This window comes from Microtus pennsylvanicus, chromosome 4, assembly GCF_037038515.1.
Source record: "Microtus pennsylvanicus isolate mMicPen1 chromosome 4, mMicPen1.hap1, whole genome shotgun sequence".
NCBI classification, from domain to species: Eukaryota; Metazoa; Chordata; class Mammalia; order Rodentia; family Cricetidae; genus Microtus; species Microtus pennsylvanicus.
Window position 1 is genome coordinate 75,894,231 of NC_134582.1, and position 16,639 is coordinate 75,910,869.

General features: G+C 44.4%; 1 protein-coding gene across 2 annotated transcripts in view; it reads left to right on the forward strand.

Moving 5' to 3' along the window:
- The first annotated feature begins 5,269 nt into the window (after positions 1–5,269).
- The window catches only part of Ubqln1 (ubiquilin 1), a 40,765-nt gene continuing 29,395 nt past the window's right edge, over positions 5,270–16,639 (forward strand). For both annotated transcript variants that reach the window (XM_075969443.1, XM_075969444.1), the window contains exon 1: positions 5,270–5,616. In XM_075969443.1, the coding sequence (XP_075825558.1) occupies positions 5,464–5,616 (153 nt within the window). In that variant the 5' untranslated portion in view covers positions 5,270–5,463. The remainder of the gene's footprint in view (positions 5,617–16,639) is intronic.

The following is a 16,639-nucleotide window of genomic DNA, read 5'->3' on the forward strand; positions in this document are numbered from 1 at the left end:
AAGACTCCAGCAGTCAAGACTGCGGATATTTGAAATACATTTCTCCAAGGGATCCTTCTGCTTGCATGTTGTTGTGTGACAAAACTTTTCCTGGGGGACACAACACATACCTCTGCTCAACCCAATGGGATCCCAGGACAGACCAAAGTAGGGATACCACCAAAGTTCAGTTTGGTAAGTTAATGAGTTTTATTGGGATTACTTACAGGAATGTGTGTGAGGGGTTACTTATAGCAGCAGCAATGACTCAAAGCAGCATCAGCAAAGCCCACTCCAGCGTGGGTGAAGCTCACTGCACAGAATACAGGCACATCATCGGGTTGGAGTGTTCTTTCTTGGTGCCTCAGTTGTTGTAACCGTCTTCCAGGCAGCTTGGCTTGTCCTAGAATCTTCATTCCAACTCTTTTCCTATTGCTTACTCTGGCAGGGAGAGGACAAAGAGAATCTGGTCTGAAGCTATTTTGAGTTGTTTCTCTTCCTAATTAAGTTTCCCTGCAGGATAGACTGTTTCAGTCTCAGAGGAAACTGTTCCGCAACACCTGTCGTCTAGAAGACAGAATTCTTGGCTACATTGTTGCACGCAAAGGGGGCCAGATGCCCTCATGAAGAGAAAAGGCAAACACAGAGCAGAAAGTGACCACTGAAGCAGAGATTAAATGATGTAGCAGCAAGTCACAGGACATGGGTATCCTCTAGAAACTGGAAAAGCAAGGAAGGGATAGATTCTTCCAACAGCTGCAGAGCTAAAAGCCTTTCCCTACAGACCTGATTTCAGTCCTGAAGACCTGTTTTTCCTAAGATACCTTATTATCCTAGATTTACTTCATGAAACAGTTTGAAAATTCGTTACTGCAGAACACCTACCATTTCCATACAGTTTATTTGCTGTGCTATCCATAACACATAGCAGCAAAATCTTTACATTAGAGGAGCTCAGGAAACACATTTAAATCCAACCGTGTGGGCTAAATCTGTCATCTGCAAAGACATTATTAGGCTTGCAATTTTGAAAACCAATAAGACTGTAGCCAGAGCCTACCTGCCAGAGCAGTTACACTGTGTTCCATTTCCCAGGAGAACCAGTCCGGCCACTTCTGTGAGATGGGCAGCACTGGGAGGTGTGTTCCCATAATCAGTAGCACTGTGCTTAACAGACGATGCCACAGGAAGGTGCACTGGGATATCCTTAGGCCTGTTCCCAAATCCCAAGTAAATCCCAGCTAGATAAAAAAAAAAATCATGAAATACAACTGAAATTAAACGTAAGTTTGTAAGGGTCTTGGCAACACTACAGACTGGGGAGACCACGGCAAGATTCATTCTGAGTATCACACAGATGTGGAACCAAACAGACTTTCATAAAGTGGTATTCCCCCCCCCCTCCCTTAGGTAGGCCTCAAACTGCAGCTGAAGATGACCTGGAACTTTAGATCCTCTATTAAAGTTCTTGGGATTTATTTCATGCAGACTGCACTATAAGGAAATGTCCTAGTTAGTGTTTCTATTGCTGTGATGAAACACTATGACCAAAAGAAGGTTGGGACAGAAAGGGTTTATCTGGCTTACATATCACTGTTCATCATCAAAGGAAGTCAGGACAAGAACTCAAAGAGGCAAAAGCTAATGCAGAGGCCATGAAGGGATGCAGCTTACTGGTTTGTTCCTCATGGCTTGTTCAGCCTGCTTTCTTTCTTTTTTTTTTTTTTTTTTTTGGTTTTTTCGAGACAGGGTTTTTCTGTAGCTTTGGAGCCTGTCCTGGAACTAGCTCTGTAGACCAGGCTTGTCTCGAACTCCCAGAGATCCGCCTGCCTCTGCCTCCCAAGTGCTGGGATTAAAGGCGTGCGCCACCACCGCCTGGCTGTATTTTTTTTGTTTTTTGTTTTTTTTTTTTGAGACAGGGTTTCTATGGAGCTTTTAGAGGCTGTCCTGGAATTAGCTCTTGTAGACCAGGCTGGCCTCAAACTCACAAAGATCTGCCTGCCTTTACCTTCAGAGTACTAGGATTAAAGGCAAGCTCTACCACTGACTGCCTGCTTTCTTATAGAACCTAGAACCACCCTATCAGGGGTAGCTCCACCCACAATGGGCTGGGCCTTCCCACATCAATCACTAATTAAGAACAGGTAAATAAAAGCCCAGGGGCTGTAGGCTTGCCTACAGCTTGATCTCATGGAGGCATTTTCTCAACTGAGGCTCTTTCCTCTCTGACGACTCTAGTTCGGGTCAAGTTGAGGTCAAACTGGCACAGCGAGTAATGTAGAGAGTGTGCGTTACTTTTACCTCCTTATTCGACAAATGTATGACATTGCATTTAAACTATATTAATTCTTACACACAGGCTTAAATGGTGCTCTAAATTCTTGTTGGTTAACTCATGCTGTCAAGGAATTCTCCCCCGAACACTAGGATTTCAGTGTAGCCCTAGCTCTCCTGGAACTCCCCCTGTAGACCAGACTGCCCTTTAAATCAGAGATCTGCCTGCCTCTGCCTCCCACATGCTGGGACTAAAGCTTTGAGCCTCTATATATAGCTGGAGCTGCTTAAACTAGCTTGTGAGCTGAATGGTCTAATTACAGGTGTTTTATGACCAAGTGACCTCAAGCTGGCAATTTAAATTGGCCGTTTGCAAGAAAACAGGGAAATGCTACCCATCTATCCTGGATTCAGTATTTTGGAATTAATTGTACTCAAGTAAATGTAGAACAATTGGAATATATTCTTTTTTAAAAAATTTTTTCTTAATTTTTTATTTAACTTTATATGCATTGACATCAGATCCCCTAGACCTGGAGTTACAGACAGTTGTGAGATGCCATGTGGGTGCTGGGAATTGAACCCGGGTCCTCTAGAAGAGCAGTCAAAGCACTTAGCCACTGGGCCAACTCACCAACCCTGGAATATATTCTTATAATTACCTCCAGATCAACCACTTAATAAAAGCTGCCCCCCAAAAGAGTCAAATAGACATCTAGATCAGCAATGTTTCTCCCACTGAACATTTTAGACAGAGGCTGTATGGCCCACTGGACCCCTGTCCTTGGAGGAAGTTTACAGATCCCTGTCTATATTGACAGCAGTCCTTTGTAACTTATGACTCTGTCACTTTAACATCATGGTGGTGGGCAATTGATGACACCCTATCTTGACTGTGGTGGTCATTTTGATTGTCGACCTGATTATATACACCAAAGCCATCAGTGAGGCTCATGTTTGGCTGTACTAATCTTTTGATTAAAGCAATGAAGAATACACTAAATACTTCATAAATTATGCCATATTGCTAAAATTCCTTCCCAGGGGACAACATAAGCAATGGCTACCCCTTCCAAGGTCTCAGCAACAATGAATTGATTCCACCAAAATTCATTTGGGAGAAGCCGTGAGTTTACTAAACTTCCTAAGAGAACAGAGGTGAGGGGCTCCTTATGTGGACACAGGTGCTCCTGGAAAGCCTTTATGCAGCAGTGATGAGTGCCTTCACTTAGTCACAGAGATGGAGTCCCCTCCTCTAAGTTTCTTCAGGGCCTATTTATCTTCCTTGGGGCCGTGTGCAATTAGGGCAGCATTGCAAAAAAGTTGGTGGTTGGGAAAGGCTAGATACCACTCCGTGATGGGGTGTGAGAGTCAAGGCCAGATAGGATCAACCTTTTCCAAAAGAATGCAGCTGAACTCCCCAAGGTGGCAGTTGCTTGCTTGGCTGGGAGGACAGTCATTCACAACATGCTATATTAGAAATTTTTAGGAATCAATATCGGCTGGGTGGTGGTGACACTCGCCTTTGATCCCAGCACTCAGGAGGCAGAGGCAGGTGGATTTCTGTGAGTTCGAGGCCAGTCTGGCCTACAGAGTGAGTTCAAGAATAGTCAGGGCAACACAGAGAAACCGCCTCGAAACACACACAATTACAGGGCTATTCGATATGTACACCGTTAGAGGTTATCTACAGTGGATTTGTTAGAGCACGGGAATTCAAGTTCCTAACGGGCAAGGGAGTGAATGAAGACTTCCAGGGGATATGAGAATAAAGAAAGGGGAAGTGAGGACATTGTAGGCGTGAGAGGCAACCTAGGGAGAATACAGCATGAAGGAAAACCAGGCGGGAACAGGGAACTAGTGAGGTTGGGAAGAGATCTGGCTTAAATATACAGGAGAAAACTCCAAAATGCTTGCTTGCCCAACGGTGAAACTTTCTACCCCGAGAAGTAATAATCTTCTCACACCTAGACATAAGGCTTGTAACTTCTTCCTGTTACCGAACAATGCTGGCAGACGTTTAAGTGATATCAAGTGATACCTGTATTGCAATTTATACCTTCAAAACTCTGACCCAGATTTCAAAGGGCTCTGCTAAGAAGTGTTTATGCAACAGTAGTTAATCATAGAACAGGGTTCGATGGCCCAAGAGCAAAACTATGGAATGTCTCTGCATATTTGGGTCACAGTATGCTGTCAGAGTTCCCATTTGTGCAATGTTGATTCATATAAATGCCGTGGGACTCACACTTATTTGTACCTACACTACACTGGAAATACTTTTTCAACCTGAAGGCACCTCGTGCCTGAGAGGTACTGTAACGTAATTGGACGGACTACTAAAGGCACATATCAGCTAGGCTAAATCCTGCCCACAGGGTGGACAGTCTTGGGCATCCTGTTTCTGCCCCACACAGCTCGGAAGACAGACAAGGGCGGCTCTATTTTCCGACCAAACCGGTTTGACTGCAGGACGGGAAGCCCTGGCCTCACTGAAACAATGAGTGCCGTCGATGGCGCTGGAGGTCCCCAATTACCCTGAAGCCCCTTCCCCTGCAGGGACAGGACAAGCCCAGCCCCTCCCACCTGGGCAAACGCCACGCTACTTTGCAGGTCTTCGCAGGCCTTTGTCCCCGGGGCCCCGGTCTGGAGGATCCCGGGACAGTGTGCGCCAGGGCCAGGCCGTTTCTAGCAAGTTCGCTGGCCGTGACGTCATCTCCGTGCACCCTCACGGTCCCTTCCAGAAACCCGGGCTAATCTCTTCTAACTAAAAGCCGGAGAAACGTGCTGAGGTGCGCTCTCCCGCCGCGCCCCAGCGGTCCTTCCGCACCGGAGGAGGCCGCGCTTCGCCCACCAGCCGAGAAAGCCACGCCGACCCCGGCGACGATGACTCGGCTCCTTCGCCAAGGCGCTTCCCGGCGTGCCTCGCGCCCCGGCCGCCAGGAGTCGGCGCGGTGGCCAGCGCGTTACCCAGCGTGCCCCGCGCGGCGCCGGCGACGGGCGTGGGGGAGGTGCGGGAGGAGGAAGCGGCGGTGGCGGTGGCGGCGGCGGCGACGCGGAGAGTGTCCGCGTCCACACGGCAGCCGATCGCCCGACTCGGGGCCTGCACTCGCAGCGCGCGTCTCCACGCCCTCGGCGACCCCCGCAACCTGTCGCGCCCCGCCGACGCGGCCGCAGCCCCTCAGTGTCCCGGTCGCCTGAGTCACCGCCATGGCCGAGAGCGCGGAGAGCGGCGGCCCCCCGGGCACGCAAGACAGCGCGGCCGACGGCGGCCCCGCAGAGCCCAAGATCATGAAGGTCACGGTGAAGACGCCGAAAGAGAAGGAGGAGTTCGCTGTGCCCGAGAACAGCTCGGTCCAGCAGGTGAGGAGGCCCTGGGCCCGGCGGCCGCCGTGTCGCCGGCGGGGTGGGAAGGGCGGCCGGGCCGGGTCGGGCGGCTGCCCCGCCGGCTTTGGCTGCGTGAGCTCTGCGGGGCCTGGGGGGGCCGCGCGGCCTGGGCTGGGCTGCGCCGCGACCGCCGAGCCCCGGGCCTCGGGACCCCACTTCTCACAAAGGAGCCGGGCGCTGCGGGGAGGCAGGGCGCGGGCGGCGCTCGGCCTTTGGCCAGGCTGGGTAGGGGGCGGTGGTCATTGTTTTACCTGTTTGCCAATCGGAGAGATTTGGGGGTGAGAAGCACGTGGAGGTTTAGTTCTGGGTTTTGAGTGCTGAAGTCTTTTTCTACTTTTCAGCCTTTTATATAAAAATTGTGACGTGGGAATTGTTTTCAATCACATTGTAAAAGCTCACTCCTGAAGGAGAAAGTAAATGACTTTGATTCATAGGCGACTTACTGTTTCTGTTTCAATCCGTTCGTCATCACTTAGCTGCCAGCCATTGGATAGGTTTTTGTTTGATTTTAGGGAACGGGAGCGTTACCTGGCTGGGTATCAGTAGTTGCAACCGAACGCAAGAAAACAAAGTTGGTGTTGATGGGAAAGCTTACAAAACAGATAATTGCTTTAAACTCTGTCCAGGAAAACAAAATTTGCAACTAATTAAAAGCCTTGGTAGAATTCATCAAATTTATCTTTTCAACATCTTCTAGAGCCCTTGAATTGTTGACAGTCTCCAACACTGAGCAGTTTTGTGCGAAGACGCAATTTACAACCACGGGCATGTACCTTTAAGTTCTCGGAACGGTTATCTAGTTCCAAAGGTGAAGTCGTGTTTTGTGAAGCGGGAGGACGTGTGGCATCAGCTGAGAGAAACTCTTGTTGACTGAATCATCGTTCCTTGTTTGTCAACGCAGCTAAAAGTTGGCCATCTTTGTGTTTCCCAGCATGTGTGTGCCTCACCCACGGTTGACGTTTTCCCGCATTCGCTGTGCTGTGCGTCTCTTAGTTCTAAAATACACTTTAAAGTTGTAAAGATCGCTGTTACCTTAGGAGGCTCATAAGCAGTGTGTGTGTTAGTAACTCGAGAGCGGCTGTGTTGAAAACCTTACTCCACTTAACTTGGGGGTTCAGTGAGATGCACACGGTTGCTGCCAGTTTTCACTCCCCATCTATCTACACCTGTGTCGGCCAAACGCTCAGCTAGGTGTAGCCTGTTACAGCTGACGACAAGCTGTTGCCTCACCTTTTATTTTCAAGTCACTTTTTGTCACGCCTGTGGGAATTCCTTTCTCCCAGAGACTGAGTTTCCTGTCCAGAAGTTCACATAAGCATAGCTGTATATAATGCCGTCTTTTGGGTAAGGCTTTTTTCTTCTCTTTCCCTCAGCATATTTTTGAGATTCATCCTTGTGAACGTGCACAGTCCTCCCACCCCTGAGATTTACATCTAGGCACAGGCTCCGGTCTGCCCCTGAACCATGTCCCCAGCTCAGTTCTTACCTGCTCTGTGGTTGTCCATACCATGAATATTCCATAGTCTGCTGCCCAGGGTCTGTCTGCAGCTGGCTGCTGTGCTGTGAACAGTCTCCTACCAAGTCATTTTGAGACTATGCTTTTATCTGCATTGGGATAGTTCTGTTTAGTTTTTGGCTTTTGTTTTGTTGTAGGTTTTATTTATTTGTTTGTTTGGTTGGTTGGTTTTTTGAGACAGTTTCTCTGTGTAACAGCCCTGGCTACCCTGCAGCTCTGTAAATGAGGCTGGCCTCGAGCTCACAGAGATCCGTCCCCCTCTTCCTCACTAGTGCTGGGATTAAATAAAGCGCCCTGCTTGTGGTTGTTGTGTTTTGTTTTTAAAGTCAGGGTTTCATCATGTAGCCCCAGATGTCCTGGAACTCAATTTGGAACTCCACTTTGTAGACCAGGCTGGCTTCAAACTCACAGATTCATCTGCCCCTTCCTCTGCCTCCCAAGTGCTGGGGTTAAAAAGGCCTGCACCACCACACCTGACCAGTTCTATTTAGTTTTGTAAACAGTCAACAGCATATGGGTGTGTGTTTCTGTTTTCCTGAATCCTTGCTAATAATTGCTATAAGCAGTTTTTTGTTTTTTTAATGATTGTGTAGCAAAATTAAGTTATGAAGCTTTCGAGTCTTTCTGAGACTCCCAATTTAGATTTCCATCATCCTGACAGCTTCCACTTTTTATTTCAAGACATAAGAAATAATATTTTATAAATAAAAAAATATTTATGTAAACATCTTAAGAATTTTTTTGTAATGTGACACTACAATTTTAAATTCCGTAGAAGTTTATATTTTACTATGCTGTAACTAAAAATGACTTTAATGAGTAAAAGTAAAACTTTCCTAAAGTAAATTATTCTGATATTGCTTAATGTTTAAAGTCTTGTCTGTTTTCTGTAGAAACAGAAAATATGATAAAAGTTGAAAGCTTGCTTGCCCCTTGCACTGCAAACTGAAACACATTGAACTGCTGAATGAGGAGAATACACTTAGAAACATATACAAGAAAAAGATAAAGCAGATTTCAGAGACTATTTGTACAATTCTGTTTGCAGCACAAGAAAAGATCTACCTTTGGAACTAGGTTTGATAGACTAAAGCTTGTCAGTGAGTGATATTTGGTGGCAGTAGGGTTTCCTTTAAAAATGCTTAGTAGTAATTGTGAATGGGGCTGGAGTTATAGTTCAGTGTTGTAGCATGTGGTTCAGATACAGGAGGCCCTGGTTGAATCCCCAGTGCACCCCCACATCTTCTCAAATGGCAGGCTGATGCTGGGAAATATTTGATTCTGAAAATTTTTAACTTGTGAGGGGGAAGAAGGAAAAGATAATATTAAAAGCTTATGCTGTCAGTCAAATCACATTTTTTGTTTGGGTTTGTTTGTTTGTTTGCTTGCTTGCTTGCTTGCTTGCTTGCTTTTGTTTCAGGGCAGGTTTCTCTTTATAGCCCTGGCCGTCCTGGAACTCACTCTGTAGACCAGACTGACCTCAAACTCAGAGATCTGTCGGCCTCTGCTCTGGAGTGCTGGGATTAAAGGTGTGCGCCACCACTGCCTCCTGCCTGGCAAATCACATTTTTAAAAAAATGTGTTAGCATACAGAGTAATGGGTTTCATTATGTAGAGGAGTCTCTCCTAAAAATCTGTGTGCTGTGTGTGTGAAAGAGAGGGAGAGGACTATCCAGAGCCTCATGAGTGTGGAGGATAGAGGACAACACAGGTATCCATCCTTGCCTTCCCCCTTGCTTTGTGATAGGGTTGTTGTTTCATAATCAAGGATAGCTGTGAGCCCTCTCCTGGGGATTTCTTGTCTGTGGTAGCTCACTGTATGAGCACTTTGATGCGGGCCTGGGATTACTTGGTTCTCAGGGTTTGTGTGAAGTGCTTAACCCACTGAGCCATCTCCCGGCTTCTATCCCCCATTTTCTATTTAAAATTTCAGTGTATCTGTGTAACACACATTATACTAAAATAGTATTTATATAAATATGTTATGATTAATTAGATGAGTTATCATAAACCTCCTTGGTAGTTTGTAAATTAAGTTGGTAAATTAACACCCCCCCCCCCCCACACACACACACATTGGGTGTAACTGTCCTGCTATCCTAGAACTCTCTTTGTAGACCAAGTTGGCCTAAACTCACATAGTTTTACCTGCCTCTGCCTCCCGAGTGCTGGGATTAAAGGTTTGCACTACCAGGCCCAGTTTAACTCTCGATTTCTTTTTGTGCGTAACTGACAAGTAGAGACAAGATTTTTATGCAGTGTTATGTACAGTTGGCATTTAATGAATATTATTTGTTTTATATATATTAATAAGGCCTGAAATTAACCCAAATTAGTGCAAAACTTTTTTTTTTTTTCAGGGAGTAGCTAGAATGAATTGTGTAATATATAATTTGCTGTTTACAAGTAACTGGAACAATTTCTGTTCCACAGTGGTTTCATTAATAAGGGGTTTTTATCACATATAGTTTTGGAAAAGGCAAATGTGTCCTGACTTCTTTGAATGAGGCTTTTTCTGCTACTCATGAGCTCTTACAGGCAGCTTTGAGAATTCCAGGATTCTTTGTCGAAAGGCAAGATAGAGATGGGGTGGGGGTGTAGCGAATGGAGCATAACTTTTGAATGTGGGCCCTTCTTTGATGAGGGAGATGACAGTACTTCTCAGTCCTCACAGGTAACACTGACATTAAGCCATCCAGGCCTGTAGAACCCCATGCTCATCTTGATGCTGAGAGCCACTTGTGGGTGTTGAGCTTGTAGAGGAGAAACTGCTCTGAGTTAAAGTGTACTGTAGCTAGAAGATATCACCCAGGTTTGGGGAATGTAGTGTTTTTCAAAAACCTTAGTAATCTTAGAGGTGGTATGGACTAAAATAATATTTTGCACATACTACACTAAATAATGTGTCAGTGTGGATCTGACTTCTTTTTGGTGCTGGGGATTGAACCCAGAGCCCCTTGTGCTGTGTGCTCTACCGACGTGCTATTCTCGGTCTCCACTTCCCACTGTGTCTGCTTGAATGTTTGAAATCATTTCTGTGGCTTCTGTTGTATTTTTCTGGATAGCATCTTATCCAGAAGGCTGGGCTGAACCAGTATCAGAAGATATATGTCCCTGAGATTCGTGTTTTGTGATCCCTAATGAATTGTGAAGAACTGATGTAATGATTCTATTTAGCAGAGATGGCTTAACTTTAACAGCATAGTTTAAGATATCAGAGACTGGTTCAGTTGACATCTTTAAGCTGTAATTGACGTTCTTTTGTTTTGCTCTGTTTTGTTTTTAAGACAGGGTTTCTCTGTGTAACCATCGTGGCTGTCCTGGAATTTGCTTTGTAGACCAGGCCAGCTCAAACTCACTAAGATCCACTTGTCTCTCTGCCTCCCAAGTGCTGGGATAAAGGCACGCACCACCACCTGGCTAATTGACTTTTTGTTTTGTTTTGTTTTTTAAAGAACAGTCGCGGGCTTACGTCACCCACACCCCACACCTCAGACAAACCCTGTACTCTTCATTGTTTTAGTTGTTAAAGCAAGTTCCCCCTGGAGAGCACAGGTTGGCCTTCAGTTTGCTGTCTTCTGCCTCAGCCTTCCTAGTACTGGGATTATGGTTTTGTGCTGTGTCTACCTTAGAATGTTTTCATAGGTCATCCGAATTGTAGTCTAGCAGTGCTTTTTAAAAAAGCATTTTTATTATTCATGTGTGTATTTGTTGGGTGATCAGAAAGTAATTTGTGGCTCATAAGGACTGAAGTCATGGTGCCAGTGCCAGATGTCCTGGCACATACCTTTACCTTCTGAACCGTCTTGGAACTGCCGGGTGTTCCGTGTGTGGTTCATATGGATGTTACCACACTTTATTTCTGTATCACCTATTGGACATGTCAGTTTCTGGGGTTTGTTATGGATAATGTCTCTGTGAACACTTATGATTCCTGTGCTTTTTTTGTATACATATGGTTTCATTTTTCTTCGGTGTCGACCTAGAAGTAGAATTGCTGGATCACATGGCAACTGTTTAACTCTCTGGTTAATTGCCAAAGTATTTTCTAAACTGTCTGTTTCAATTACTAGTTTCTCATTGACACTTGCTATTGTCTGTCTTTGATAATAACTGATCTAGTGGCTGTTGAGTGTCACTAAGATATTGTTATTATTACTAATACCTTTTTAGGATGGCTGTGTCGTAGCCATTTTGAGATGTTGTGTTTTTTTGTTTTTGTTTGGTTTCGTTTTTTTGTTTTGTTTTTTGCTTTTTGAGACAGGGTCTCTGTGTAGCCCTGGCTGTCCTGGAACTAACTCTTGGAGGTGGCCTGGAACTCTCAGAGATCTGCCTGCCTTTGCCCCCAAGTGCTGGGATTAAAGGTGTGTGCCATCCACCGATTGGCTAGAGATGGTGTGTGTGTGTGTGTGTGTGTGTGTGTGTGTGTGTGTGTGTGTTTTAAGTGTCACAAATTATTTTTGGCAGATTTTGAGATCATGGGATATTTGCAACACACAGAAAAACCCAGCTGTCATCTGTTAAAATGATTTTGCAAATTGACTGGCTAGATGGCTCAGTGTGTCGAGGGGCGAGTTGTCAGGTGATTCCCAGCTTCTCGTGGTGGATGGAGAGAACAACTCTCGGAAGTTGTCCTCTGACCTCCACTTGTGCGTCTTGTTCTGTGTGTTCTCCTCCCCACAACAGTGTAAATATAAAAACAATTTAAAACAGTGCAAAAAAAAAAGCTTTTTAAAAAATGGATGGATGAGTGTTTTGCCTGCATGTATGTTGATGGCCTGTAACTGGAGTTACAGATGGTTGTGAGCCACTATGTGGGTGCTAAGAACCCAGGTCCCCTGTAAAACAACCCTTGTTCTCGACACCGAGCCATCTCTCAGCCCCTAGTGCAACTTTCTCTACTAGGAAATTACAGCTGTGTTTCTGAAGACTGTTGTAATATGGAAAGAAGGTTTGGTTTGGTTTGATTTTGAGTTTTGGTATTTCGAGACAAGTTTTCTCTGTGTAACAGTCCTAGCTGTCCTGAAACTAGCTCTGTAGACCAGGCTGGCCTTGAACTCACAGAGATTCACCTGCCTCTGCCTCCTGAGTGCTGGGATTAAAGGCATGGACCACCACTGCCCAGTAGAAAAAGGTTTTGAATTTTAACATTTTAGATTTTTAAGTTTTAATTTCCAGTATAGTGCCAATAATTGAGATTTGCATAAGCAGTTCTTGGGTGAAATGGTGTCTTGGTAACACATTGCTGTAGTGGTATGAGTGAGTGACAGGTAATATCTGGAAACACTTGAGGACTGGTCCCCTAAGTTGCCCTTCTTGCCTGGAAATTACATTGTAGTTTACTGGTAGTTTCTGACTTCTCCTTATTTCTGCCCTCCCACTTACTCCCAGAATAAAATCTGAAAATTGTTCATCAGTTGGTATCCTTCTGCAGAGAAATAAAGGTTCATTTACCCTAAAATCTGAGTTAATGGCAGGATTCCTTAATCCCTGCCTTAGTACTTTTGTACAGCTTGCTCTTGCCTGCTTCCTACTCTTTAGCTGACATCAGTCCTTTGAATTGCAGAGCAGAGGTCAATTTCTCTGATTGCCCAGGTGAGATTGGGGTCACCTGTTGCATTTTCTCACAATACCATTAGCACATGTATGTTTGTGTCATAATTTGTTACAGTTCAAAATTATATAGTTATGATTATTTAATGCTTCTTTGCTAAGAAAGGTAATTGCTACTGGTTTGTTCCTAGAACCTGATGCATAATATAGACTCCATAAACATTGTGTTTGTGGCTGGATCTGAAGAGTTTTGCACAGTGATATGTATCTAATAATAAATACTCATTGTGGAGCATATACAAATGGCAGCCATCTCCTGGAAACCTTAACTTAACCTTCTCTCCCTTAATGAATCAATTCTTCTAGCTCAGAACTCTTTTTTCTTTGAAATGGGGTCTCTCTACGTACCCCTGATGTCCTTTAATTCTCTTCGTAGACCAGGCTGACCTTGAACTCAAAAAAGAATCTTCTGCCACTGCCTCTCCTGTTCTGGGATTTTAAGGCGTGAATACCCGGCCCAGCTCAACTCTTTTAAAAGTTTTTTTTTTTAATTTATTTTATCTGTGAGTTGGATATGGTGGTGCCTTTAATCCCAGGCAGAGGCAAGCAGATCTGTGAATTGGGAGCCAGCATGGGTCTACAAAGTGAGTTCCAGGATAGCTAGGGCTATTACACAGAGAAACCCTGTCTTGAAAAACCAAAACAATAACAAAATAAAAAACAAAAATCTTATTTTGCATGTGTGTGTGCGTGTCTTAGCATGTGCTAATCAGGACAACTCAGGAGTTGGGTCTTTGGCTGTGGAATCGCTCCTAGTATAGATAGCAATGTTTGCCACCTCTAAGCTGTCTCCCTGGCTTTTCAGTTCTCAGTGGGAGAGATCCTCAGGCTCATAGAAATGATTTTAGTATTCACTGGTTTTATTTTTTTTAACTTATTTATTTATTATGTGTACAATAATCTTTTTGCGTGTATGCCTGAAGGCCAGAAGAGGGCACCAGACCTCATTACAGATGGTTGTGAGCCACCATGTGGTTGCTGGGAATTGAACTCAGGACCTTTGGAAGATCAGGCATTGCTCTTAACCGCTGAGCCATCTCTCCAGCCCCATTCACTGGTTTTAATCAAAGATGGGTTGTAACTGGTAATAGCTGTTTTATTACATTTGTCTTTTGTATGTTTGTAATATGGACAGGGCATGTAATATGGAAGTCAGGACAACCCTTGGGAACGACTTCTGTCCTTTATCCGCCTTGTCAGACCTGTTTGTTGATGGGGCTCAGGCCATCCTGCCTGACTGCAAGCACTTGCTGAGTCATCTCACTGACCACTGATAAATTCTCAGATGCGTTGAGAAATTACTTTCTTGCAGAGTCCATGTTAAGTTGGTAAATGATTGTCCATCTGTTCTCTAAGAGAAACAGCATAGATTTGGAATGTTTACACTTGTTTGTATGTGGCAAATATTCTCATAATGGTAGATTTAAAGCCACCAGTATTAAACTGCTTCGGAAATTCCTAAAAATTAAGAAGTTAATACTTTAAAAAAAAAGTTAATACTTAAAAGAGTTTCTTAGACAGAGATCAGCAACTATGGCAGGACAGTTCCTGTCTGCTTTTGTACTATGTATGGCTGGCTGGCTACTTTCACAGTGGACAGGTCTGGCCTCTAGAAACAAAATAGACTTTTTGTGGCCTGTTGTAATTTTTTTTTTTTGTTTTTCGAGACAGAGTTTCTCTGTGGCTTTGGAGCCTGTCCTGAAACTAGCTCTGTAGACCAGGCTGGTCTCGAACTCACAGAGATCCGCCTGCCTCTGCCTCCCGAGTGCTGGGATTAAAGGCGTGCGCCACCATCGCCCGGCTGGTGTTGTAATATTTTGATTGTGTTCAGTAGCCCTTTACAGAAAGTGCAAGCTTCTGTAGCTTGTTAGAGTGTACCCTGGAAATCTTACCTAGTAGAAATGGCTGAAGGGGTCTAAAGGGGCTTTACCGGTGAAGAACTCTCATCTGCTGCTCTTGCAGAGGACCGGGATTAGATCCCTAGCAACCACATGGTGACTAGTCTCAAAGGATCCACCCTTTTCTGGCCTCTACAGGCACCGGGTGCACATGTGATACACAGACATGTAGGTGAAACACCATACACATAAGATAGAAATAAATAGTTCTTTAAAAGAACAGTGTAAGGAACAAATGTAATTTTGTTAGCAAGCAATAAAGTGGAACTTTTTAATTTATTAAAGTTAAAAAGATTTTAGATTTTTAAAAATTTTAAATTGTGCAGATATATGTTTGTGCACATGCCTGCATGTGGGTAGGTATGTAGTGTGTGCACCTGAGTGAGGGGGCCAGAGGTGTTGGATTCCCTAGAGCCGGAGTTACAGGTAGTTGTGAGCACCTAATAGGGGTTCTTTACCATAGCACTACACTCTCAGCCACTTAGCATCTCTGAGCCCATTTTTACTATTTTTCCTGTCTGTCAAGTGAATAATTGAATGACAGTAAATTCAGCTATTGTGCAGCCATCAGAACTGTTCTTTTTCAGGACCCATTCTCCTTTTGAAGCTTGTAGCCATTGGGCACAACAGCTGGCAGCCGCCCTTCACTAGTTCTCTCCTCCCGGACACCAGCTTTTTACAAATGTTGCCAGTAACAGGTCCTCCTTATTGTTGCAGGCAGTCCAAACATAATGCATTCTTCTCAAGACTTTCCAACATTGTATTGATGCTATTAACTGCCTTGTTACTTTTTTTTTTTTTTTTTTTGGTTTTTCAAGACAGAGTTTCTCTATAGCTTTGGAGCCTGTCCTGGAACTCCCTCTTATAGACCAGGTTGGCCTTAAACTCACAGAGATCCGCCTACCTCGCCTCCTGAGTGCTGGGATTAAAGGTTTGTGCCACCACCGCCTGGCCAACCTTGTGACTTTTTTGATTACCAGAGTTTATCTTCATTTGTAATTGATTTCTATTGAGATATCCATGATAATGCAAGGCTGTTCGTTTGTTCTTGAATACCATATTCTGCTGGATAAATATGCAGTTGAGGCATATTTTAGTTGTTTTCACTGTTTGGTTAATGCATGTAATAGTGTAGGAATATTTTGTTTGTGATCTAGAGTATGGAGCTAAGCCACTAGTTAGCCATAGAGGCCAGGCTGTGGTGGCACACACCTTTAATCCCAGGACTCAGGCAACAGAGGCAAATGGCTCTCTGTGAGTTCAAGGCCACCCTGGGCTACAAGAGATTGAATCAATCTAGAAGAGAAATAGGGCTCACACAAAAGTGATCCCAGCACTTAGGATCCATGCCTTTAATCCCAGCACTAGGTGGGGAGAGACAGGAGGGATATGTGGGCTGAGCCAAGAGAGCACTCAGTACAAGGCAGGAGGAGACAGGAGCTCAGGGCAGGCTGAAGATTCAGTCTGAGGACAGGATCAGGATCACCCCTTGGGTCTGAGCAATGCTAGAATTAAGAACTCTAATGACTGCTCTGCTTCTCTGATCTTCAGCTTTCACCCTGATAGTTGACTCCAAGTTTTTATTATTAAGACCAATTAGAATTCATGCTTCAATAGTGTTTGGAACTTCCTTGAATGTTAAAACCATGAATAGTAGAACTGTAAGGTCTTGGTAATCAAATCCAGTATCTACAATGAAATGTGGTTATGAAACCGACTCACTATACTTTTATACTTCAGCCTGAAGTTTATGTGGTGTCCAGTTACAGCACGTACTCTGCGAACCCTTGGTCGTTTAGTGATAGTCTCTGGTTGCAGTTTATAGTTGCCTGGTTGTGGACAAGGGGTCCCTTTCATCATTCTTCGTTTGGATTGTGTTTCTTGCTAATTTGTAGGACACTTTTATGGAATCTGGGTTTGTGCTAAAGATTTATTGTTATTATTTTATGTGTATGAATGTTTTGCCTGCACA